Source organism: Erpetoichthys calabaricus, chromosome 4 (genome assembly GCF_900747795.2).
Source record: "Erpetoichthys calabaricus chromosome 4, fErpCal1.3, whole genome shotgun sequence".
NCBI classification, from domain to species: Eukaryota; Metazoa; Chordata; class Cladistia; order Polypteriformes; family Polypteridae; genus Erpetoichthys; species Erpetoichthys calabaricus.
Window position 1 is genome coordinate 261084467 of NC_041397.2, and position 24901 is coordinate 261109367.

At 37.4% G+C, this 24901-nt stretch overlaps 1 protein-coding gene across 2 annotated transcripts in view; it reads right to left on the bottom strand.

Annotated features, from left to right (window-relative positions):
* Positions 1 to 24901, bottom strand: part of vangl1 (VANGL planar cell polarity protein 1) — a 248644-nt gene that overhangs the window by 68359 nt on the left and 155384 nt on the right. For both annotated transcript variants that reach the window (XM_028800716.2, XM_028800717.2), the window contains exon 4: positions 3933 to 4540. In XM_028800716.2, coding sequence (XP_028656549.1) covers positions 3933 to 4540 — 608 coding nt within the window. The remainder of the gene's footprint in view (positions 1 to 3932; positions 4541 to 24901) is intronic.

Consider the following 24901-nt stretch of genomic DNA (forward strand, 5'->3'; position numbering starts at 1 on the left):
AAACAAAATATAGTTTTTATAACACATTTATATATTGCAAGAATAAACTGAAAATAAAGAGTAATAAACAAAACACTTAATAGAACTTCTGGCTCTGGTTGTACAATGAACAAACACACAAAATTTCTCTAAAAACACAAATATTTTCAATAAATTAAATTAACTAAACTTGCAATGTGGCTTATGTATTCAGAATCGCATCAAACCAATACTTCAAAATGAAACATGTAATTTTTTTTTCTTTTCTGTGAAAGAGAGTTTACTGGCAAAGCATCACGTAAATATCTGACCACCACAATATTCTACCACAGAAGAGTCTGCTGCACCATCATGACTTTATTAGTGTTTTTTTTTTTTGTACGTCCACAGCAATATTTGAAATTACTTCAGCATAACAAATATCATATCATAAATTAGGGAAATGTCCAGACTATTTTTCTTTTACAGCAAAACAAGTAGTTTCATATGTGTGAAACTCAGTTTTTCCTTTGCTATGTAATATGTGGAGTTTATTTTAATTGAAAGTTCTCTATATTTTTTGTGTTTGGAAACCTTTTACCACTGCAGATTCTTTGGCACATTTTGCCAAAAATGCTAGTAAAGTGGAATATTTTAAAAAAGTGCTAAAAACCCATTTTTAATTTGTTTTTTTCGTAGCTACATTTTAGTTGTATTCCTATTAGACTATATGGGTATAGACTTATATTTTTCAGGAATCTGCCATCTTTACTAATCTCTACTTTTCTCTGCCGTCTTTCTTTTGTGGTGGCTATCTGTGCCACCATCACTTGATCAAGGCACTGTGCATCCACCTGTGATGATGGAATGAAGGCATGTGCTGCAGCAGTCTTCGAAACCAAACCATCAAATCCTATCTCATGAAGCCTGAAAACAAAGGAGAAAGAAATAAGAACAGTTACGTTAGGTAGAATGCCCAGTGAGGGCTGTGTGGTCTTTTTATTTTTTGGTTGTTTTTTCTGTCCTCCCAGCCATCTGAACTTATTACCGAAATCATATACAGTATATGAGTATATTAGGACGTTACTCTTCTACTTGATATTTAAGATTGTTTAGATTCATTTGTTTTGCTTTTTTGTATCAAGCCTACATAGCACTAAAATCGGGTTTGCTTTCTTGACTGCTGTCACTATATTACAAAAACTGGATGATGATAAAGGAATATCCTTCAGGCATTATAGTTGAGGACTGTCTGGGAGTCTGGGAGGACCCCACCCAGTAAGAATTCCAGCTGCCTAGGGCAGGCGTCATGTTTCTACGATGACTGAAGAAGGAAATGGGACATTTCAGCGGAAAACTTTTTTTTTTTTTTAAAGAGGAACAGCTGACCAAGAGGGAAAAAAAAGAGAAACAGAAGGCAAAGAGCTCAGCTATCTAAGCCTAAGAAGACAGTGAGATTGAACTTCACCCAGGAACGTCTGCTATTTGAGGGTGGCCACCCAAACGATAAGAAACAATGTGGCAAATCCCTGAGAAGTGCCAAGGGTTTCGTTATTTGGCCCAGTGGTTCTCCGGGTGCTCCCATTGGCGAGTTGGACTCGCTTTTAAATTCTTCTGGTAAACGAGAAAGCTGCCCTATCTGCTTGCTGCCCATTTTTTCCCCCACATCATACAATTAGAACTGTAAGACAGGATTCATCGTCATTTCACAAGGACTATGTTTAATTGTTCTCTTTTTGATTTCCTTTTCTTTTTGTGTGTGTATCGTACTGGGGATTAAACGCTTAGCCACTGTGTGTAGGGAGGTTGGGGAGGGCGTCCAGGGAAAAAGGGATCTCAAAACAATCACCCGATCACTTTTCATGTACATGTATAAACACTGTATTCTGGATTGCAATACACTTGCATTTTTAATCAGTTTAATTATCATTTGGGTTTCTTTCAAGTATTGGCTGGCACAGAGAGGAGGGGAAAAGGGGACGAGGACAGAAAATTTTCAATGCTGATATATCTTATGAACATCATCCACTTCTATCTTGGGTGGTGAAGTGTAGTGATCGCATCCCTTGTAAGGCGATTGTTACATTTCTACTATAATATCATTGTCTTATTTGTTTTTCTTTTCTTGTAACTTTCTCTTTGACATCTTGTAAAGAACTTTGAGCTATACGGCTTGTATGAAAATGTGCTATATAAATAAATGTTGTTGTTATTCTTCCATATTGTATATTGTATTGTAAAAGCCACTTGAAGTCTGATAGCCAACAAATCAGGAATGTTCACTTTTCCAACCTGCTCCTATCTTTTGACTCAGAATGAGTGATACGCCTTTCAGTGTAGGTTGATGTGCTGTGGAATTCACCACTGTACTTGCTGCTTTGTTCTATCTGTATGGTGCTAGTGTGTAATGCAGTACCATAATTTACCGCATCAAAAAAATAAAAAAACACCCCCCAAATATGGAAAGTAAAAATCTGAACATTTCCTAGCAAGTGGCTAATGACACATATTTTTTAGTTGCCCATGTTGAAATTCTATGGCATATGTGTTTTATTTGCAATGTTAAGGGCTGAACTACTACTCTAATTATTCCTCACTTCAAAACAAAAATATGAGTAAACTCATTCATAACTCTGGAAGTATTAGGTTACACCATCTTTTTCTGTCACTTGCTTACCATCTGCCATTTTTCAAATGCATTCACAACAGCATGAGGTAGTGAAGCAATTGTGTAGCACAATGTATTCAGCCTAATGATATAATCAACTAATCAATAAAAGTGATTTGTTGTCAACATTTTTAACAATCGATTATGACTAGTTGCTGCAGCCCTACTCCTGTCCAAATAAAAAAAAAAAATTTCCATAACTTCATTTTCATGTTTGTAAAAGTCCGTTAAACCTGCCCATGAGGAGGTCTAAGTTAAACCAACTCCAAGAAGCACACCTGCACTTTGCCTCAGTCTTGGACTGCTGCAGTGGATTAAACAGCTCTGGGGCACACTGCAACAGCACTAAACCGAAAAGTTACTTGTGTTACCATAAATATGTACCAAGACCAGATCAGTACATGATCATCCCCAGGTCACAGCACATAGCAACTGACCCAAGCTGTTTTCTCTCATTTATAAGAGGTATATAAACACCTCAAAAAAGCTACAGACTTGGTTTGTAAATGATGCTTACAGGATGACTTTGGAGGTAACATTAGAGGCCACAACAATAATTTACTGTGATCGCACTCAAAGTATTGTAAAGTATAACAAAGTATTGTAGTGACTCCTTCATGCATAAAAGAAAGTAAAACATGGGCCAGAGTAAATGTGTTAGAGTGTTACACATTATGCAATGTAACGAGTTACAACAGTAACATTAATTTGCATCACATTTTATTCTCTTGTATGAAAAGCCAAACATTTCACTGGCTAACATTTGCTAATGAATCTTAAGTCCATATAGGAACCTTCATGAAACTAACCAGAAACACTCCAAACTATATAAACAGGTTCAGTCTGACTAAGGCAGACAGTGTAGCGCAGTGGTTAAGGCTTTGGACTTCAAACCCTGAGGTTGTGAGTTCAAATCTTGCCACTGACACTGTGTTCTGGAGGCGGTGGAACTGGCAAGTTAGAAACCTAACAAGTGCCTTTGGAGATCAGAGAGGAGAGTACACAGAGGAAAAGCCACTCTTTTATGGAAAGAATGTACAAATTCCACATGGATGATGATCACGTGGAGAATCTGAACCCAAGATGGTTGGTCTGTATGGTGGTAGTGATAAATACTGATCCAGTATGCCACCTAAAATGAAACATTACTGCATTCTAATTAGATAAAAACACAGAGACAAGATGTATATCTTTAATGCAAACTTGTGTGCTAAGAAAAACAATATGTTTTTTTTTTTTTTATTATTTTTACAAGATGAAATGTAAAATAATATATACTAAATGAATGACAGAATGATTCTCTTACCTGAGGTGGCCGAGATTGTAGAAGAATGCCTCACCATCTGTGGAACGGACAGCTTTAAGGGAGAATGTAGGCTGCAGTTGCCGCAGTTCCAGAAGTACAATGGCCAGGTAGTGGATGAACAACAAAGCATCTACCAGGGAGACGGCATACTGCACAATACCTTGGTAGTTACTATCCTGTGAATCCAAAATGCGCACACCGTAGAAAAGCCAGTAAGAGATGACAAAAAGAAGAACAAGCACCATGAGCAGGGCACGCAAGACAAATAGCCGGGGCATGCTGGCACGTGGTGAACGGAAAAAAAGGGCCCATGTTCCCAGCAGCAAGATAAGCAGCTTGAAGGCTACAGAGATGAAAAGGCCTTCGCAGGCTGTACCACAGGGGTCTAGCTTTTCTCTCCACAAGACTTGAGGAAGAATTAAAAAGGCAATGGGTGTGAGAAACACCAAAAGTCCAAGTACAGCTGCCACAGTCAGGCCCAAGTATCTCTTGCAGTCCAAACCCACGCTATCTTCCATATCCTTGGTAATTCGCACAATGTCCTCCTGGGAGATACTGTGTTCTGAAGTCCCAGTAACTGCTGTGGTTGTCTCACCCCAATTATCATCCTGTATTTAAAAGAAAAAGAAAAAAAAAAACAATATTAAAGGTCTTATCAGGACTAAAGGACAGAAATTTTCAAAGTTGGGGTTGCCAAATGACCTGGGGCTAGTGATGGTTGCTGAATGCACTTGGTGGTAACTGTTGTGAGTCTTTGTGAGTGTGAATGAGACATAGGATCAATAACACATATATTTTAGATGTTTAGTTATTTTAAAATAGAAAAACATTAAAATAATTATCAAAATTAACAATAAAATGAATGATAAAATGTCCTGAGAAGATCAACTCTAGCCTTATCTGAAGCTACTAAGAGACATGAGCCTTGTTCATACTTCCCATCAGGAGGCTGTATTTCAGACACTGTACAAGGTGGCTTAACTTCAGGTATTTCCCTCTGTTTCATGCCAGTATATTTACTCATTTTTCAACACTTAGTTAGGTACTTAGAACTCTGTGAACTTCTCTTCTCAAGCATTTTATTATATACTAGACATTAAGCCCGTTACAATAATGGGCACTAGAACAGTAGTCCATAAACATTAGTAGTAACAGTCTATATTAAATGGCAAGGGTCCTTTTACCTCATTAAATTTTTCCCGTAAAATGCCTGTAATTTTCTCTGACAGTAATACTGGCTTTGCTGTCTGTAATATGCATTTAATTTTCTGTCACAACAGTAGGCAATCAGCAGATTCTCCCCAGCAACTGATGTAATGTGCGCGAAAATAAATCTGCTTTTAAAAGTCATCGTATTGTAATATCATGAAAATTTGTATATTTAGGAAAACCCCTTCAACGACTGACACGTTACCGGGCCAAGCTTCTTAATCGCAAATCTGACATCCTCAGAGTGAACACTTGCACAACTATGGGGAAGCTGGTCTCCGTGTCTCAGTACCCGACTGGATTTTTCGTGTTTTATGTTTTAGGTCTTACCTCATTTACTGAAATCCGATTGGATCTGCTACGCGATATTTTATAGGTCCCGCCCTCTCTGTCTTGTGTGACGCATCAGGCGGCCTTTGAAGCATCGCACCGTGCCCCGCGCATGCGCACTTCACCAGAAGACACACACACACGGACACTGGACGCACACAGGGGTTTTATTAAAGAGGATACTCTGTTGGTGGTAGTTATTTTACACAATTCATGTTGATAGATTTTATTGCAATAATGTACTCCTGCACTTTCTTTGTATTCTTTTCATGTTACATTGCTTACATTGTGCAGAAAAAGAATTTCAGGATACATGTTTGCTATCAGGTTTGCTCTTTTCATTATCATTTTATAGTTTAATGTTGAAGAACTTATATCCACATGAAGGCTGGGCATGCCATTGTGAATATTCATAAGATTCATATGCCCCATCAGACCCTAACAAATTCCTATTGGGAGCTTGTATTACAATTTTTTATGTAATTAATTAATGGGGTCACACTTAAAAAAGTTGAGGACCAGTGCTTTAGGGAAATACTACAAGATGCTTACTTTTGAATTTTTTCATTGTGTGCAGTACAACACATAATATATTTGAAATGATAAAAGATGTTTCTTGCTGTAAACATGGGCTTCATGCCATTTCCATCAGCAAAGCTGTGAACTTTATATTACACTTGAACATAGAAATAAATACTGTATAACATATACAATGACTTTCCTGTCATCCTAGTAAAATAGAATATTCCTACTTTATGGCAGACTGCGAGTTAAACTTGTTTATAGGCAAGTTTCCATTTTAAGTTCACAAGTAATTCTACTCAATATTTTACCTGAATGCTGCCCATATTATAAAGCCTATTCATGCATTTTTCCACGTTCAACCAAACAAATGTCCAGGGTTTAACACATTCCTGGAGAGACAGAGCCTAGACCAGAAGCATTGAATTCTAAGCATGTGGCTAAATTTATAAGGGAAGTTATTCAGTCAAATCACAGAAGAATATAAAAGACCAACCATACACGTTCACATTGGGGTAGTTTTTACTGTATCCAATTGATTTTCCATTACTTTCAGACTGCTGCATAGTGGAAACACCAGCAAAACAATGGGTGAAACACAAAAGGTGCAGGACACTTGGAACTCAAACCTAAGTGGGAGAAACAGCACCTACTACTTGATAAAATCAGGAATGGTTTTACATCCATCCATATTCATACCTACTTGTTCCAGTTTAGGGTTCTGAGGTCTGAAGTCTATTACGGGAGAATTAGGTGCAAGGCAATTACCAGGTGCACACATGCATACACACACACACTCCCACTTAATTTATACTGACTAATTAAAAACTGCCAATACCTAATACAAAAGTCTTTTAAGATATACAAGTAAAAACCTGGGGGAAAAAAAAGCCTTATATAAATGGGGAGAACATTCAGACTGCACTGATACAATGGCCATGCTGGGATTGAAATGTAGTCTCACAGAATTACTAGGCTGCAGAATTAACTACTACATAACTGTGCTACCTGGGAATAATTACTGTACAAACAATAATATAGAAGACATATGTATAAAATCTGTAGTTAAAAATTAAAACAGAATATTGACACTCTTAACCCAAGACAGGTAAAGGGCAAAACAATAAATGGATATATCAAAACCATTAAACCTTACACATCTGAGCACTAGAAACTTCCAAGAAATCATTCCTAGCAGTAGAATTTAACAACACTCAAAGAGGCCAGCAAGATTAATAAGGGTATGGGAGATTAGGCCAAAAATATTCTCAGGTCACAAGTCAGGCTTGCTAGAAGATGAATCGTTTATTTCTTCAGAGGCTAGCTCCAGAAGTTACTGATTAAAGAATTTCATGAATCAATGTTAAAAATTCAGCTCCCTGCTGTTTTTCTGACGAGCAGTCCCTTAGGAGTTGCATTTGTGATCTTGAAAGAGAGGGGGAAAAAAGGTCAAACAGAAAGAAAGAAAGCTGTTTCTGACAATTATCAATCAAAAAGGTGAAAGCTAATTCCACAAATAAAAATAAAACAAAAGAAAAAACACAGCGACCCTTTTTTTTCCCCTCCAGAGTGAGGCTAGCTTGTGCCTATTTGTTTCCTGATGTACATGAATGCGGAGATGGACCTACGCTAATGCAATCATAAATCAGTTATTGACAGCTTTAACTGAGATAAAACAAAATTCACTTGATCTGTGCAGTCTGCACTGTAAGTGGCTGCATACAATTTCCAATTTCCCTTAGTTCAGTAGCTAAATCTCTAGGGCTGGGCCACTGGACGAGAACATGTGAGGAGAATATAAAGGGACAGGATGACTTTGTCATCACTTTATCTCATTCATACATGTTTAACTGAATAATGTAAATTATGATTATAATCATAATTCATCCACTAGCGTAAAACTGAGGTGTAGAAAAAGAATTCTAATTGAAATTCAACAGGTTTCTTTAAATGCAAATGATTTAATCTACCCAGCATCTGCTGTGTACCTTGCAGCTTGTACTTTATGCACTAATGCCACAGTACGAAGCATTATAGCCAAAACAAACTAGCCATTTAAGCATAACACAACAGAGTGACTAAAATGCTATGTTCAATTTTTTCCAGTAGGTGTTTATCATCATAGCCTTGAAGCACTATGGTTTTGCAAATACATATGCATTTTTTGCTCTTCTCACACATCAATCTGATGACTGTACTATTTAAAATATGTTTTTATATATACAAGGTCATTTCAAGAATGTAAGGTGACTTGCCTGAACAGGCACAACTGTTATTACATTATGTGTGGGTATGTTTCAGCCAAGTACAGAGGGTATGACTGCTGGGTACAGCCTTTGAAGATAGCAGGCTATGTCAAAACATGGTTAAGCACAGAAGTAAACAGTGTAGTCAGATTTCTAAATGCTACTGGCACAATCTTACCTAAAATTCACTGCAAACTGATAGACATTTATAGTCTATGAGTCATGTCAAGAAAACACCACTAGAAAAATCCTATGTGCAAGCTGTGATGTTGGTTTATATGGGAACTGTCAGACCATCCACCTCACAGGACCTTGTGCAAAGTGACTTTAATTTCTTATGTTCATTGAAAAAGCACTTGGATGGTAAGCAGTTTGTAACTGATGGTGATGTACTGAATACTGCAACATCGTGTTTGCTGTACTTTAATACTTTCTTCAGGACATGGACGGTTGCCTTAAATAAATGCAGAAACAAACGCTTTTACAAGTTTGCAATTTTGGAGATTATGTGAAAAAGCAGTACATATGGGGGCACTCCAAAAGTAAGAAAATCTAACCTTGCACTCTCATGTTTAGTCAAGATTTTGTATATTGAATTAAAGAATCAAGTTGGTTTAGTGCTTAATATAAAAGGCAAAGGGTAAATAAAATAAATTCAGTAAAGAGTAATACTATCTTATTTCACACATAAAAACTGCAACATTATTGGTTTATTGATCCCAGGAATTTAACGGTATTTGTTCAGAAGTCTGACCAGTTAACCTCTCGGGACCAGGTTATGAGACACCTGAAAAGATTTTGGTAGTTTTTAAAAGGTCAGAAACCATGTAGTGTGATTTTTTCAATCTGTTTTAAATATGAGCCCTTTGTCTTACTATATAATAGCCATTCAGGATTTTTGTTAACTTGGTTGCACACTGATCTGGCATATCAACAATCTACTCTTTGGCTCAAACACATAGTACGTTTCTGAAATTGCTACCTTTTCAAACAAACTGACTTACTTTACTGTAAATTTGGCATATTCCTGAATACTCTCAAGTTTACCCTAGTCTTACTCTTGTAACCCATAGCATGATTCTCTCATGATGGGTTTACATGCCTTCAGGTTAGCATATTTTAGGCAAGGCTGCTGTTCAGAATTTGTGATCCAGTAATTTTACAAGTCTGGTCAAGAGAGTGGTTTGATTGAGGATTAATTTTAAGTCTTGAATTGGAAAAAAGCCAAATATAGTATCCTGGGATAATGATTAGGATTTTTCTTCATAAATTACCTCAACCATGCATGTTCTACAGGAGTTATCATCATTTCCCAGAATCTGGATTTAGGTCTTGTTATTGATTAGGAGACTTACACATTTCATTTGAAACTTTCATAGCTGGGTCAGCAAGCATCAATAAACTGTGTGCATAAGTATGCCCTGCAATGGATCAGCCTTCCAATCGAGGCATATTCCAGCCCTGTATTACCAGAAAGGCTTAAGAGCCCCTGAAGGGGACTTATGGATACAAGATTAAAATTAAATAAAAGTGGGACAATATAATGATCAGCCACAAAATTAAAATCACTGACAGGTGAAATGAATAATGTCTGGTTACACTGGCACTGGTCAGGGGGTGGGCTATATTAGACAGCAAGTGAACAATTAATTCTTGAAGATGATGTGTCGGAAGCAGGGAAAATGGGCAAGCATAAGGATTTGAGCAACATTGGCAAGGGCCCAATTATGATTTCTAGTTGACTGGGTCACAGCATCTCCAAAATGACAGGTCTTGTGGGGTGTTTCCAGCGTGCTGTGGTTTGTACTTGCCAAAAGTGGTCCAAGGAAGGACAATCAGTGAACTGATGACTGAGTCATGGGTGCCCAAGGTTCATAGATACAAATGGGGAGCGAAGGCTAACCCATCTGGAGCGAAGCCACAGAAGAGCTACTGTAGTACAATGGGCTAAAAAACTTAATGATTGACATAAGAAAAGTGTGTCAGAATACACCATGCATTGTAGCTTGCTGAGTGCCTATTCCAACTTTTGTCCACCACCGAAACCACCTACCACCATGTGGGTGTCAGACCTAGACAATCGAGCAATGGAAGAAGGTGGCCTAGTATGAAGAATAACGATATTTTTTTTTAGACCATGTGGATGGCCGGGTGTGTGTACATCGTTTACTTGGGGTATTGATTGCAGCAGGATGCACCATGGGAAGAAGGCAAGGTGGCCTTCTTCCCATGGTGCATCCTGCTGCAATCAAGGCAGTGTGATGTTCTGGTTAACATTCTCCTGGGAAACCACTAGTCCTGAAATTCTTGTGGATATTACTTTGACATGTACCGCCTACTTAAAAGATAGTTGTAGACCACATAATCTTTTCATGGTAATGGTATTTCCCTGATGACAGTGGCCCCTTTAAGCAGGATAATGTGCCATGCAACACTGTAAAAATTGTTAATGAATGGTTTGAGGAATAAGATAAAGAATTCAAATTGTTGACTTGGCCTCCTGGATGGTGGATTTAATGTTGTGGCTGATTGGTGTACGTACTGATAAGTTTTGAATCCATACAAAAATACTGTTGTGTATACGAGACACATTTAATAATCCAACTATTCTAAGTGATGTTGCAACTCTATAGAACGTAACACAGCAGACTGATGTTCTGTCTTGCCTAGAGCCTGACCATGCCAAGACTAGATGAAGAGGGCTCAGACAATGTATGGAAGGAATATAAACAACATTCCTTACAAACTTTACTTAACAGAACATGGTAATGATTGCAGTATCTTAAACTTTGGCTTTTGTTAATTTTTTTCTTCTTCTAGGTCTTAGGTTATCAAGTGTTGCTATACAATTATACAAAGAAAGAAAGAAATTCCAGACATGATCATCAGTGTATCAGGTCATGTCATGACATCATTGCCATTTGATGCCACATTCCAGAAACATATAACAAAAGGGAAAATGACTACTGTCACAGATACCCACATTCAAAAATGAGCTGCTTGCCTTCCTTTTTTGCTTTAGATGATACAGTATAATAGGGAGAATTTACTGCTCACCCCATGAAGTCTTGAATAGTAACTTTCTTTTAAAAATCTACACGCACTAAACTTAACATCCATAACATTATTCTGCCAAAGGGAATTTCCTTTTATTGGCAAATTAGAGTTAGGCCTTTGGAGTGAGGGAAACAACAGCTCCTGTGAGGATAACATTGAGAGTGGTGACTAAAAAAGTAAGTGTCCACCTATGGTCATGCACAGCTAGTAGGGTCTACAGTAAACAACAGGATTTCTGTCAATGCTAGTATTTACCAGAACAGAATAATTATCATTTTGAAAGGATAGTGACAGTGTTTAATGATGATATGTCATGATATAAATGCTGTTTGTTAAAGAGTAGGAGAAATGGTATACCACATGATATGTTGATTACTATACTTTCAATTTACCTTAAAATCATGTGAATTACTTGTATCAAACACTACACGTCACTTTAAGTCACTGGCACATTTTTAAAATTACTTATTGGAAAACACTAAGTTACTTTTCTGTCCATTCTATTACATTATCTTAAGGCAGCAGTGACAGTGAGATGCATTAAAAGTGATTATTATTTTAAAACAAGCTTTTTGACATTATTAAAAGACTGAACAATCAAATTTACAGTTATTCTTGCGTATGAATGCCTCTACAGAATTTCTTGTGAAAACTATTGAATTATTTGATAGATATAAAAATGAGTTGGCACTATACCATGGTTGGATAAGAAAAATTGGTATTAGAATTTTACATTTTTTAATCACAAAATAATATCAATTCAACAAGGACAAACATCTTGATTTTTGTTTTCATTGTTTGTACCATGCATAATAATCATGGAGCACCATCTAAGGAATTCCATCCATCCATTATCCAACCCACTATATCCTAACTACAGGGTCATGGGGTCTGCTGGAGCCAATCCCAGCCAACACAGGGCGCAAGGCAGGAAACAAACCCCGGGCAGGGCGCCAGCCCACCACAGATCTAAAGAATTGTAGAAACAATTCATTCTATTAATACCTGAACAATAAAAACATTTACATTCCCATAAAACAAAAATGTCGGGACTGCTGCAGAAATCCCTATACTAAATGCTTTGGGTGCTTGGGTTCATTTTGGTTTTCATATACAGGTAGTCCCCAGGTTACGGACACCCGACCTACGACTTACGAACGAGGACGCAGCTGCGACGCATGCGCCTCAGTAACAGCCGCTCTGTCATCTTCGGCCAGGGGTTGCTGCAAGCGGTGGCTGGAGGGGGGCAATTTTGATGCTCGTGCAGTGCACTGTCCCTCGGGCAGCTCCCAGCAGCAAGCAGTGACCTGTGGTCAATAGTCACCGGGGCCACAGCTATCGCTCATGTGCAGGATGATGGTTTGCTGCCTGCCCACTATGCCACCGCAGCTACTGCTCCTGACTGGACGCAGGCTGGATGGAGTGGAGGGGGGGGTGTTTCACTGCCCACCCAGCACACATGGCTGGTAATGCTGCAAGCGGTGACCCGGTTGTAGTTGAACGGGGCGGCAGGGGTAGCATTGTAGTGTGCTGCGGATGGCTGCCTGTTGAATTGGGGTTGAGCGATTCACTACTCGCCTTTGGCCGCACCGTGTTCGTTCTACAGCATACTGTAGTGGAGGTGACTGTGAGGTGGGCTGGTGATAATCCTCCCCTCGCCGCCCCCATTCATTCTCAATAGCAAGCCTGCTTGTACTGTTACGCACATAGCAGGAAGTTGTCTCTTGTCAGTATATAAGACGTGTTGACTGGTGCCTTCCTGCTGTGATAGCGTGTACAGTGCTGTGCAGAAGAGCTCATCTTAACCTTTTGTCTTCACCCTTCAAGAATGTCTCTGAAACACAAATCTGATGCAAGTGCTGGTGTTACAGTAAAGAAGAGAAAAACCATCACCATTGAAAATAAAGTAGAAATAATAAAAAGGTCAGAGAAAGGTGAAACTCCATCATTCATTGGCAGAGCACTTGGTTACAGTCGGTCAAAAATAGCATTTATTAAAATAATGTACCTGTTCCGACTTGCATACAAATTCAATTTAAGTACAAACCTACAGTCCCTATCTCGTACGTAACCCAGGGACTGCCTGTAATTACTAAAAAGGAGTAGATTGAACTGAAAACAGCAGTTTACAGTAATTGTCATACTAAAATCAAGTACTCTTCCACACTACAGCCAGAAGTGGCTCTCTATGTCCTAGTGACGAGCACTTGAAGGCTAATTCATACTGACTTAAGAATTCACCACATCCATAAACTAATGGAAACAAAGAGAAAGTAGAGATGGAAAAAAAAAACTCAAGTGGGACAAATGAAGTTAGGAATATGACTAATGGGTAATTCTAAACTGGCTCTGTGCAAGTGTGGTTGTATACGAGTTAGGAACCAAAAACTATTAAATAAATAAAAAATTAAAATAAATAATAATAATAAAAAAGTCTCTCATAAAACTTAATGCAATTCCTTTTTAGTCTCCTTCACAATACTCTCCTTGAGATGGAATACACTTGTCCCCACACTTCTCCCATTTTTTGTACTTGTCGTTTGTTACTGTGTCTGAAGCCTCCAGTGTTTTTATTGGAATTCCTCCATGACGGCAAATCTTCTTCACTTCAATTTCTATTTCAATTTCAGGAACAAAAAGAAGTCAAAGCAAGAAAGATCTGGAAAATATACTCGGGTGTGAAGCAACAACCACATTGTTTTTGGTCAAAAACTCTCACTGACAATGCAGTGTGTGCTGATGCACTGTCATGATGCAAAATGTAATTTAACATGTGCCACTGCTCTGGACATTTTTTTTCTCTGCTGCTTTTTCGCAGGTGCCTCACAGTTCAATGTAATGTCACTAATTAAAAGACTGTTCATGGGGAACAAACTATGAACAAGCTCATCAATGCTGAAAAACACAATCATTGTTTCCTGAAAATATGCCATAGTGTTGTGTAGAAAAAAAAACCAAATTGACCTGCATGAATGTAGAATAAGGTGGCAGAAATCAATTCAGCACAATGTCACTTGGAAAACTGATAAACCACACAATACCTAATGGCATATTTTTATTTGATAATTACACCCTACCCTGGTAATACTGACTGACTCCAGGAACTTTTGTTCCTCCATTCCTTTTACAGTATAAGCATGGGCACTAAGATGGATTCTGCTAAGAAAGGGTTTGGCAAGCGGAAACCCTTAAAGTGTATTAAGCAAGTCTGAAAATATTATGTCAAAGACCTCTACGTCTCTTTCTGCCATAGATTAAAATAAACAACTTGGTTTAACCCACATTTATCTGGGTTTTCTCAGGTTGCCTTGTTACTCCTAAAATCAATTTCTCAACTTTTGAAGATTCTGTACATCCTTGGTAGTCATGCTTATTTCCCATACTAACTCCACTTACAGTTAGGTCCATAAATATTTGGACAGAGACAACTTTTTTCTAATTTTGGTTCTGTACATTACCACAATAAATTTTAAATGAAACAACTCAGATGCAGTTGAAGTGCAGACTTTCAGCTTTAATTCAGTGGGGTGAACAAAACGATTGCATAAAAATGTGAGGCAACTAAAGCATTTTTTTTAACACAATCCCTTCATTTCAGGGGCTCAAAAGTAATTGGACAAATGAAATAACTGGAAATAAAATGTTCATTTCTAATACATGGTTGAAAACCCTTTGCTGGCAATGACAGCCTGAAGTCTTGAACTCCTGGACATCACCAGATGCTGGGTTTCCTCCTTTATAATGCTCTGCCAGGCATTTACTGCAGCGGCTTTCAGTTGCTGTTTGTTTGTGGGCCTTTCTGTCTGAAGTTTAGTCTTCAACAAGTGAAATGCATGCTCAATTGGGTTAAGATCAGGTGACTGACTTGGCCATTCAAGAATTTTCTACATCTTTGCTTTAATAAACTCCTGGGTTGCTTTGGCTGTATGTTTTGGGTCATTGTCCATCTGTATCATGAAACGCCGCCCAAACAATTTGACTGCATTTAGCTGGATTTGAGCAGACAGTATGTCTCTGAACACCTCAGAATTAATTCGGCTGCTTCTGTCCTGTGTCACATCATCAATAAACACTAGTGTCCCAGTGCCACTGGCAGCCATGCATGCCCAAGCCATCACACTGCCTCTACCATGTTTTACAGATGATGTGGTATGCTTTGGATAATGAGTTGTTCCACGCCTTCTCCATACTTTTTTCTTGCCATCATTCTGGTAGAGGTTGATCTTGGTTGCATCTGTCCAAAGAATGTTTTTCCAGAACTGTGCTGGCTTTTTTAGATGTTCTTTAGCAAAGTCCAATCTAGCCTTTCTATTCTTGAGGCTTATGAGTGGCTTGCACCTTGCGGTGCACCCTCTGTATTTACTTTCATGCAGTCTTCTCTTTATGGTAGACTTGGATATCGATACGCTTACCCCCTGGAGAGTGTTGTTCACTTGGTTGGTTGTTGTGAAGGGGTTTCTTTTCATCATGGAAATAATTCTGCGATCATCCACCACTGTTATCTTCCGTGGGCGCCCAGGTCTTTTTGTGTTGCTGAGTTCACCAGTGCTTGCTTTCTTTCTCAGGATGTACCAAACTGTAGATTTTGCCACTCGTAATATTGTAGCAATTTCTCAGATGGGTTTTTTTCTGTTTTCGCAGCTTAAGGATGGCTTCTTTCACCTGCATGGAGAGCTCCTTTGACCGCATGTTGTCTGTTCACAGCAAAATCTTCCACATGCAAGCACCACACCTCAAATCAACTCCAGGCCTTTTATCTGCTTAATTGATAATGACATAACAACGGACTTGCCCACACTAGCCCATGAAATAGCCTTTGAGTCAATTGTCCAATTACTTTTGAGTCCCTGAAATGAAGGGATTGTGTTAAAAAATGCTTTAGTTGCCTCACATTTTTATGCAATCGTTTTGTTCACCCCAATGAATTAAAGCTGAAAGTCTGCACTTCAACTGCATCTGAGTTGTTTCATTTAAAATTCATTGTGGTAATGTACAGAACCAAAATTAGAAAAAAGTTGTCTCTGTCCAAATATTTATGGACCTAACTGTATATGTGTCCTGTCTCTTTTTCACCTTTATTTGTTCCACGTTCGGCAGTGACTTTATAATTAATCAACATCTACATTACAGTTTCCACACCTTACGACTTTTAGTTATTAAGAAAATTAAAATTAAGAAAAAAATCAAGATTTCTAAGTACAAGCAGTACAATTTTTGCGCAGGTCACTTTTTATGTTTTTTTTTTTTTTTTTTTACAATCTGCTACATTTAGCAAATAAAGAGTAACACTAAACTTTGCAGATATATGTCGTGTTATGTTTGTTCCCAAGGCTGGGTGAATTTCTTTTTATTTACAAAGTCAACAAAGCATGCAGTTTGGCAAGGAGTGCCAAAACATGTGCACACTACAGTATTTTAACTGTTTGGACCTAATTCTCCTAGTAACTTTATTTTCAGTTAACATAGAGAAAATGATATCTCAGGGTTTACAAAAAGCCCTAGAGCTAGTCAAGTTTAGAAAACATCACTGCAGCATTCTCTGGTGAGAAAGTGCATCTCTAAAAATTTTAAAAAGGGATACATCCTTGAGAGCTTTATTAAAAATGTTAAATTATATATAAGCTATGGGAGCACTGATTATACACTCACCTCACAATCTGGTGACACATCAGAGTAACCTTGAATCTGATATATACCATTCCAGCTGACTTAGTATTAAAAAGCATCTCTAGAGACTTAAAACTCAAGCCTTAGAAGCTACATAACCTAGAATTCCCTTTATGGCAATGGCTCTGCTTTCTCCTTTTATTTAACAATCCACAACACTTTAACCAATTGAAAATGTAACTAATTTCTGACATAAAACCAGAAGTATGACATTTTAGTAGTGGTGAGGTGCTTCCCTAGAATTACAGAAATTACAATTATCCTCCATCCAGCTGCCTCTCACAAGGGGGGCATTGAAAAATTGTTCCTCATCACAAGATGGACAAAGCTTTTACCCACTAGACAGTACTGCACAGAGACACGCTAAAAAGAACTTGTGTTTTATTAATCAATGCAGAGAGACCAGCTATCAGATTGAAGCTACACTGGTGTACGATATCTCACTCATTTTATTTGTAATTATATTTCAGGATGAAAAATGAAAGTTCACTCTATTACTGTCAGAGGTGCAGGGCCTTTAACTAAGCTGCTGAATTCATAACTAATAGTGAAATGGAAGCTGCCAATAATATTAGCTGCAAAGACATGGCTTACTTTTCAGTTATGGAAACAAATAAAAAAGTATAATAATACCTAAATAAAAAAGTTTTATAGTACCTACATGTCAAATTGTTAAAACACTTTATTGCTGGCCATGTACATGATCTTTTTTTGATGTGAAATTGTAGCCGGGGTTTATATATAGAAATAATTAACAATCAATATATCTAACTGCTTTATACACACACACACTAGCTGTGCTAGACAGGATTGAAATCTAAGTATTCAATGTACACCTCAGTGCCAATGTTTGCAGTGTACCATGCAATGCATGTCTCTGTTGTATGCCATTGGGTATGGAATTCATAAAAGCAGTGTTATGCCATCTGTTGGAATGACAAATGCAATGCATGCTATTACTAAAAATGCTCCTAATGCACCATCTTTTGGAACGACACAGACATAGCAACCAGATGGACACAGATGATACACAGACACTTACTTATCCTTTTAATTAAGGTGGATATATGCTCAACTAACACACAAAGGATACTTTATTAGGCACACTTATTTAGGTGCCTAATTTCTGCATCCAGAGCAGCCTGAAATCTTTGAGGCAAGGATGTGAAAAGGTGCTGTAAACATTGTTTAAAGATTTTGACCCATGCTGACTCAAGGGCATCTCACAATTACTGCATATTTTTATTTTTAGCTTACACATATTTACTCTAAAAACGTCTTGTTCTACTTCATTCCAAAGATTCCATGTGCAAGGCTTTGGAGTAAACTGAAGTCACTGTCATGTCCAAAAAACCAGCTTGAGATGATACAATCTTATTGACGTGGGGAGGTTTACATTAGAAAAAGGGCCGTGACTGCCAATATGGTCAGCAATAATTTCTAGATACACTGTGATGTTCAAATAACATTCAATTGGTATTAAAATGCCTAACTGCCAGGAAATTGTCCTTGTACCTCTACACAAACACCTCGACCCTATAACACTGATACAATGCTGTTTAACCCAAAACGTGTCTTTACTAACATTTTCCAATATAAATTAGACCAATTTTAGTAACTGTTCCTGCTGTAGCCTGATCTTCCTGTTATTATGGATTGGGGTAGAATTTTTAAAATCGTCTGGCTGCTGCTATAGCCCTTCTGCGTCATTGTCCAATATGACAAGCGTTCAGGCATACCCTTCGGCACACCACAGTTGTAAATAGGTGTTACGAGTAGTCTGAGCTGTATGTGGCTATTCTGTTTCCTTGAACAAGTCTGACCATTCTCCTCTGACCCCTTTGCTTTCTGGTTGATTTTTTTTGTTTATTACAATATTCTCTGTAAACTCTCTAGTTTGCAGTGTGTGAAAATCTCAGGATGCAAGCCACTTCTAGGATGCTGTAACCACCTCCTCTTGTACCAATAATTATACCATAGTCGAAGTAGCTTAGATCACAAACCTGGCCGATTCACTTATTTCATTGAACTAAACCTCTACTGTGGCTTCATGCTGTATATATATTGCTGTATATACTGAGTTACACCCACATGTCTAGCTGTTCTGAGGAGCTGTCTGCTTGCATCTACAAGTACGTATATCTAATAAAGTGGCCACTGAGTACATGTATATGCAGGATATAATATTTTAACAGGCAAAATATTAACTGAAGACATTTGGTGTGTGTTATTATATTTATATTTGGCTACTGACTTTGACTAAGGTAACTAATGTGAACAGGACAGTATAAATATACACAAACGGTTTTTTTTTAATAATGGGAGCACAGTGTGGTGGTGCAACTTTCTCAGGGTTTCATAGAGAGTTGTAGGTATGAAAAAGCTAACTTCTGGTTTAGAGTTTAATGTATTTGCCCCTACACCATATATGATGAGAGTATAAGGGTAAAGGAGGTAAAGAAATAAAGAGTAAAAAACTATGAAGCACAAACTTATTACCTAAAGCAAAAGCTAGAACAATCACAAAAGGGGAACTTCAACTAGATAATAGTTGCTAATATGTACAGCAGAAGTGATGGATGAGAAGAGAAGATGCCAACCTGCTCTGATCAGGACAAATACACAATATAAATAAGTGTGGTTAGTGTTTGATACCCAAAACTGTGTTTGTACTTGATTAGTTCAATCTGGAAAAAAAGAAGTTAACTAATACTATATAAGTCTATAAGATACCTAAGATGCAAAAATCAAAAAATTGGAAATTTCCTACTATCAAACTGGTGATATCTAATTGGCAAGGATAAATGCCTTCTGTTCTCTTTACACAGCTTCCATCAGCTACAGGTATTCAGAATTGAAAATGGGAGTTAAAAAAAGAAAGCTACAGTATGTGAATCCTCTATTTAGTGACTTAAGTTATTTATCTGAAAAATCTATATCATGACCACTAAGAATTCAAAAATTTTAGCAGGGATGCAAATTCTTAACACTAGAATTACCACAGCCTACGAAAAAACGGTTTTAAGAAGCGATTTAAGGTGGGCCGGATCTACGAGTTTTTTCGTAGACTCTGGTAATTCTAGTGTTAAAGAATACATTCTCCAGAAGAATGTGCCCAATGCTGGATGCAGTAATATAATGAGATTAACTGGATAAAACCAACCAGATTAAAGTCCATTCCAAAACTGAAATTAACAAGTTACAATTTGGTCAAAGAAAACTTTTTGTTTTCATGAGTACTACTATATTTGCAAAGTTTACTTCATCTACACAACAAGGTATCCAAGACCTCATAATATGACCTCATTAAAAAACATAGAAAGTATAAGTAACAAAAGTTTTAAACATACCCAACACGTGACTTTGGCTGCAGTGTAAAACTAAGCTCAAAACAAAAAAATAGCTATTACAATATCATGTTTTCAACTACAATCTTACCATATTATTATTGACTTTTTATTCAGAAAGCACGAGGAGTGGTGGTTTAACTTAAAACACTCAACAGACTGACTGAGGGTATAAGTGTTTATTGTACAGTAGGCTGCTATACATCACCTAATGAAATAATTAAAGATTTTAAGCTAACTCTTACGTTAAGCTATTGTATTTCTGTAAAGTATGTACTCAAGTAAAATATTAGAGTTATGTTTCAAAATTCTTATTTATGCAAACTGTATAAGCCTTTATTCAGACAAAAAGAGAGACAGTGGTGTGGTGGTTAACACCGTTAGCACTCACTTTTAGAACACCTGAATTCTAGATACAGTCACTTTATGTGTTAAGTCTGCATATTCTCTCTTGTGTTTGTTTTCACAGGTACTTCACTTATCCTCCACTAAATAAATGTGTGTGTATTATTGGTTCTTGCCTTGTGCTGCACTGGTTTTCTGCAATGCTGAACTGCCTAGGCAAGTAAGAAAATGAATTGATGGGCCTAGGGGGTTCATCGGTCCATGGGTCTGAGCATTTTTTATTTGCAGCATTTTGCACAGTACCTTTCTTCTTTTACTCCAAGATAACTCATACTATTTTCACTACACCAAGGCAGATGGATCACCACCCCCGCCCACTGACTCATGTGTGACAATGAGCGAGTAACTTAACTGGATAAATAAATATGAAAACAATTTTACTGTGATTTGTAACATGGACTGAATAAAAACCAGTAGCTAAATTAATAAACGTGAAGGTTAAATATGAAAACAATTTTACTGTGATTTGTAACATGCACTGAATAAAAACCAGTAGCTAAATTAATAAATGTGAAGGTTAAACAAGTTTTTCAAGCAGTTTTGGTAGCCTGCATGAACACTTCTCCAGGATTTTATACTTCATACCTAGAAGCATTAACCTTTTTCATTCCAGCAAAATGCTACTGAATTATGGTGTTTAATGTTTATCCATCCATTTGTTATTGGATCAAAATTTAATAGTTTTATATTTTAAATTAATATGACAACTTTATAGAAGAACAATTTGGTCATTTGTTTTTTTTTTTAAGTTCCATATCTAACAGTTTGCATTCAAGGCATTCTGAAACACTAATTATTCTCGAGTACGGTATGTGTCCCATACTGTGGAAATGTTAACACAGTTCTTAAGTAGCACAATAGATTTAAATAATATGAATTAACATGTTATAGATGGGCGGCACGGTGGCGCAGTGGGTAGCGCTGCTGCCTCGCAGTTGAGAGATCTGGGGACCTGGGTTCCCTTCCCGGGTCCTCCCTGCGTGGAGTTTGCATGTTCTCCCCGTGTCTGCGTGGGTTTCCTCCGGGCACTCCGGTTTCCTCCCACAGTCCAAAGACATGCAGGTTAGGTGGATTGGAGATTCTACATTGGCCCTAGTGTGTGCTTGGTGTGTGGGTGTGTTTGTGTGTGTCCTGCGGTGGGTTGGCACCCTGCCCAGGATTGGTTCCCTGCCTTGTGCCCTGTGTTGGCTGGGATTGGCTCCAGCAGACCCCCGTGACCCTGTGTTCGGATTCAGCGGGTTGGAAAATGGATGGATGGATGGATGTTATAGATGTGTCTTTATCAGATTCTTCTTTGCAAATGCAAAAAAATAGTTTTTGATAATTAATACTATCATCACTCTTTTCTCTCCATCTATAAATACCGTGCTCAACTTTATTACAGATGTGCTATTCACTATCTTCCCATCAGTGTGAATCTGTCAGTTTAAGGACGCTCTTTAAAGCCCACAAAGACATTAAATTTGAATGCCCTCAATATCAAATTGTCTATGCTACTCATCAGCTGTAAGAAACAATTCAATTGGCCTGTCATAGGGTAGCTACAGGATGGGGTTCAAAGACACCCTTGAAGGCCTACCTTACAAAAGTCCCAGATCGACATCAGTAGCAGGGAGACCATAACTATGGAATATTCATTATGGTGTGGATGATTCAATAAGCAGCACTTAAATTTGGTCCTAGATAGCTCTCTTATGAGGTGGACAACAGATAGTGCTGGACAGAAAAGGAGGACTTGTGGAAATAGAACAGAACAAACTGACCCCATTCTGCCAAAGCCTATGGCTCGAAGAAAGACTCACACCTATAACTCTGACGGGTATTCTTGTTTTGAGTGTCTACAGAAAGAATGAAAAAGGCATTTAGGATCCCTTCAGCACCAAGCTGCTGCAATTTTCTTTGTCTCTTCCAAAACCAAGCACAGAATCAAGCAGGGCAAAGAAGTGGATAGTAAAGATACAGAGCAATACTACTTGCTTTGCAATGCATGCTGGGAAAAGTCAATTCATTTAGAACTTGAATTGACATGATTTGAAAGGGTTCTTTTCTGTCATCAATAAGATTTTATCACACAGAAAGACAGAAAAATGCTTTGTTTTTGTTATCTCAGTGGCTGCTCAGCAAATACAACTTAACCTCCCAGTATGTGTAATAAATACCTGCATACAATAAGGAATTTACTATCCAGTGTCCAAAGACTGCTTAAAGATAAACACAACCATGGCAGCTAGGGAGACTTATTCTCTGTGTAAACAAATATAGACCACACATGGAAGTTTTCAGTAAGTATTTTTTGCACTTAAAATAGAAGAACAGAAGAAGACCATGTAAACATAAGGCAGTGGGATAAAATGTAACCCATCTTGCTATGCAAAACTGAAATTATGCAGTCTGCTCTACATAAATAACAAACAAAAAAATTAAAATACATTATATCAAAACAAAGTGCTTCAGCCAGTGGTGCTACATAAAAGAGTGACTTATAGACTGGGTTTCAGTTTATTCCAGGATGAAATGAAGGGGGATTTCACTTACCTCTCTTTTTATTCAATTGTAAACCTGTTAATTTCAAAATCATTATTAAGTTAAGAACTTGTAAACCTGTAAAGGAAATTTATTTAGATAGGCAAGACAATATTTACCTTGTACTGTATTGTTAATTACTGTCCGAAGTGTCTTATGATAACGGTTGCCATGACTGGTTAACTAACAAAAATGTAAATGGTAGTCATATTTTGGGTTGTGAATAAGAAAAATGTTACTGTAATAAAATAAAAAATAATACAAACTCATCAACCACTTGTTGTGAATTTCCCCTTGGAATTAATAAAGTATCTATCTATCTATCTAACCAGAACTCAGGTACTTCCTTTACATTACGAGTTACATAAACACTACTAATATCTTTAAATACTGAACATAACAGCAATAACTTGAACAGATAAATGCTGCTTATATTATCTTTTCTTTAGTCCAAAGGGTTAAAGATTTTGCAATCAAAAATGCACAACTCGCTGCCTTTTTCTGTCTTCATTGTGAAAGAAAGCCTAGTGTCTGTAGTGAGTCACAAAGGTGTGGTCAGGTGAATTAGAAAGAAATGCTTTTCCGGTTAGTAAAACCATGAAATCTGAAAAGGATCAGGTGACAGAAAGAGGAGCAATTACAACACAAATGCACAATACGAAGCTTTAACTTTATAACCCTTTTACAAATCTTATGTCAATCTTTAGGCAGTATGAATTGCCAGTATCTGTTACAGCATTCCGTCATACTTTGCCGTAGGGGTACAATAAGCGTGACAAGGTTTTGAATTTAAGGTCTAACACTGTGTCGGACAAGCAAAACAAATCCAGTGGTATAAAAGAAAAAAAAGAAATTTAGAGCACCAAAGAGACAGCAATTTTAAAGATCACCTAACTGAAGAGTAAAGCGAAGATCAAATAGTCTATCACGAAATGGCACTAGCTGCACTGATATTTTGTGGATTTGTTTGTCATGTTCTGTTTCCTTGGATTTAACTTAAAGCTACATAAACATATATAAATATAGATATATAGATATCTATATATCTATAGATAACTCTCTCTCTCACTATATATATATATGTATCTCTAGATATCTATATAGCTATAGACAGACATGTCTATCTCATCTCATTTTCAAACCCAAAACCCTATCTCATCAGCACTAGGCAGGAAACAGTCCTAAAGCGGGCGCTTGTCCATTAAGCGACACACTCCTACATAAATCCATATTCACACACATAGAAATGATAAAATTGGCCCTAATTAATACAAAACATTTCTTCGGAGTTTTATGAAAAATCAGGAATATCCACAGCAAAACCAATGCAAATTGAACACAGATGATGAGCTGGTACAGGATTTGAATCTGGGATGCTAGATCTGTGAAGAGGCAGCAATACCGTTCATACTAGAATGTTTGTTTGAATGTTTCAATTAACTTTTGCAGGACAGGGATGAAAGTACATAGAAAGAGCAATTAAACAGATAGTTAGCCAAACATTCTGTAAACAATCTGATATTTAATATATTTATATATCATTTTCAAAAGCAGTGAGGCTACTTCTATAATTCCTCACTACCACAAAGTCTGCTCATCAATATATTTTGTCTGTAATTTAAAAAAATCAGCATTTCAACACTTCCTCCCCATTTCATCTTCC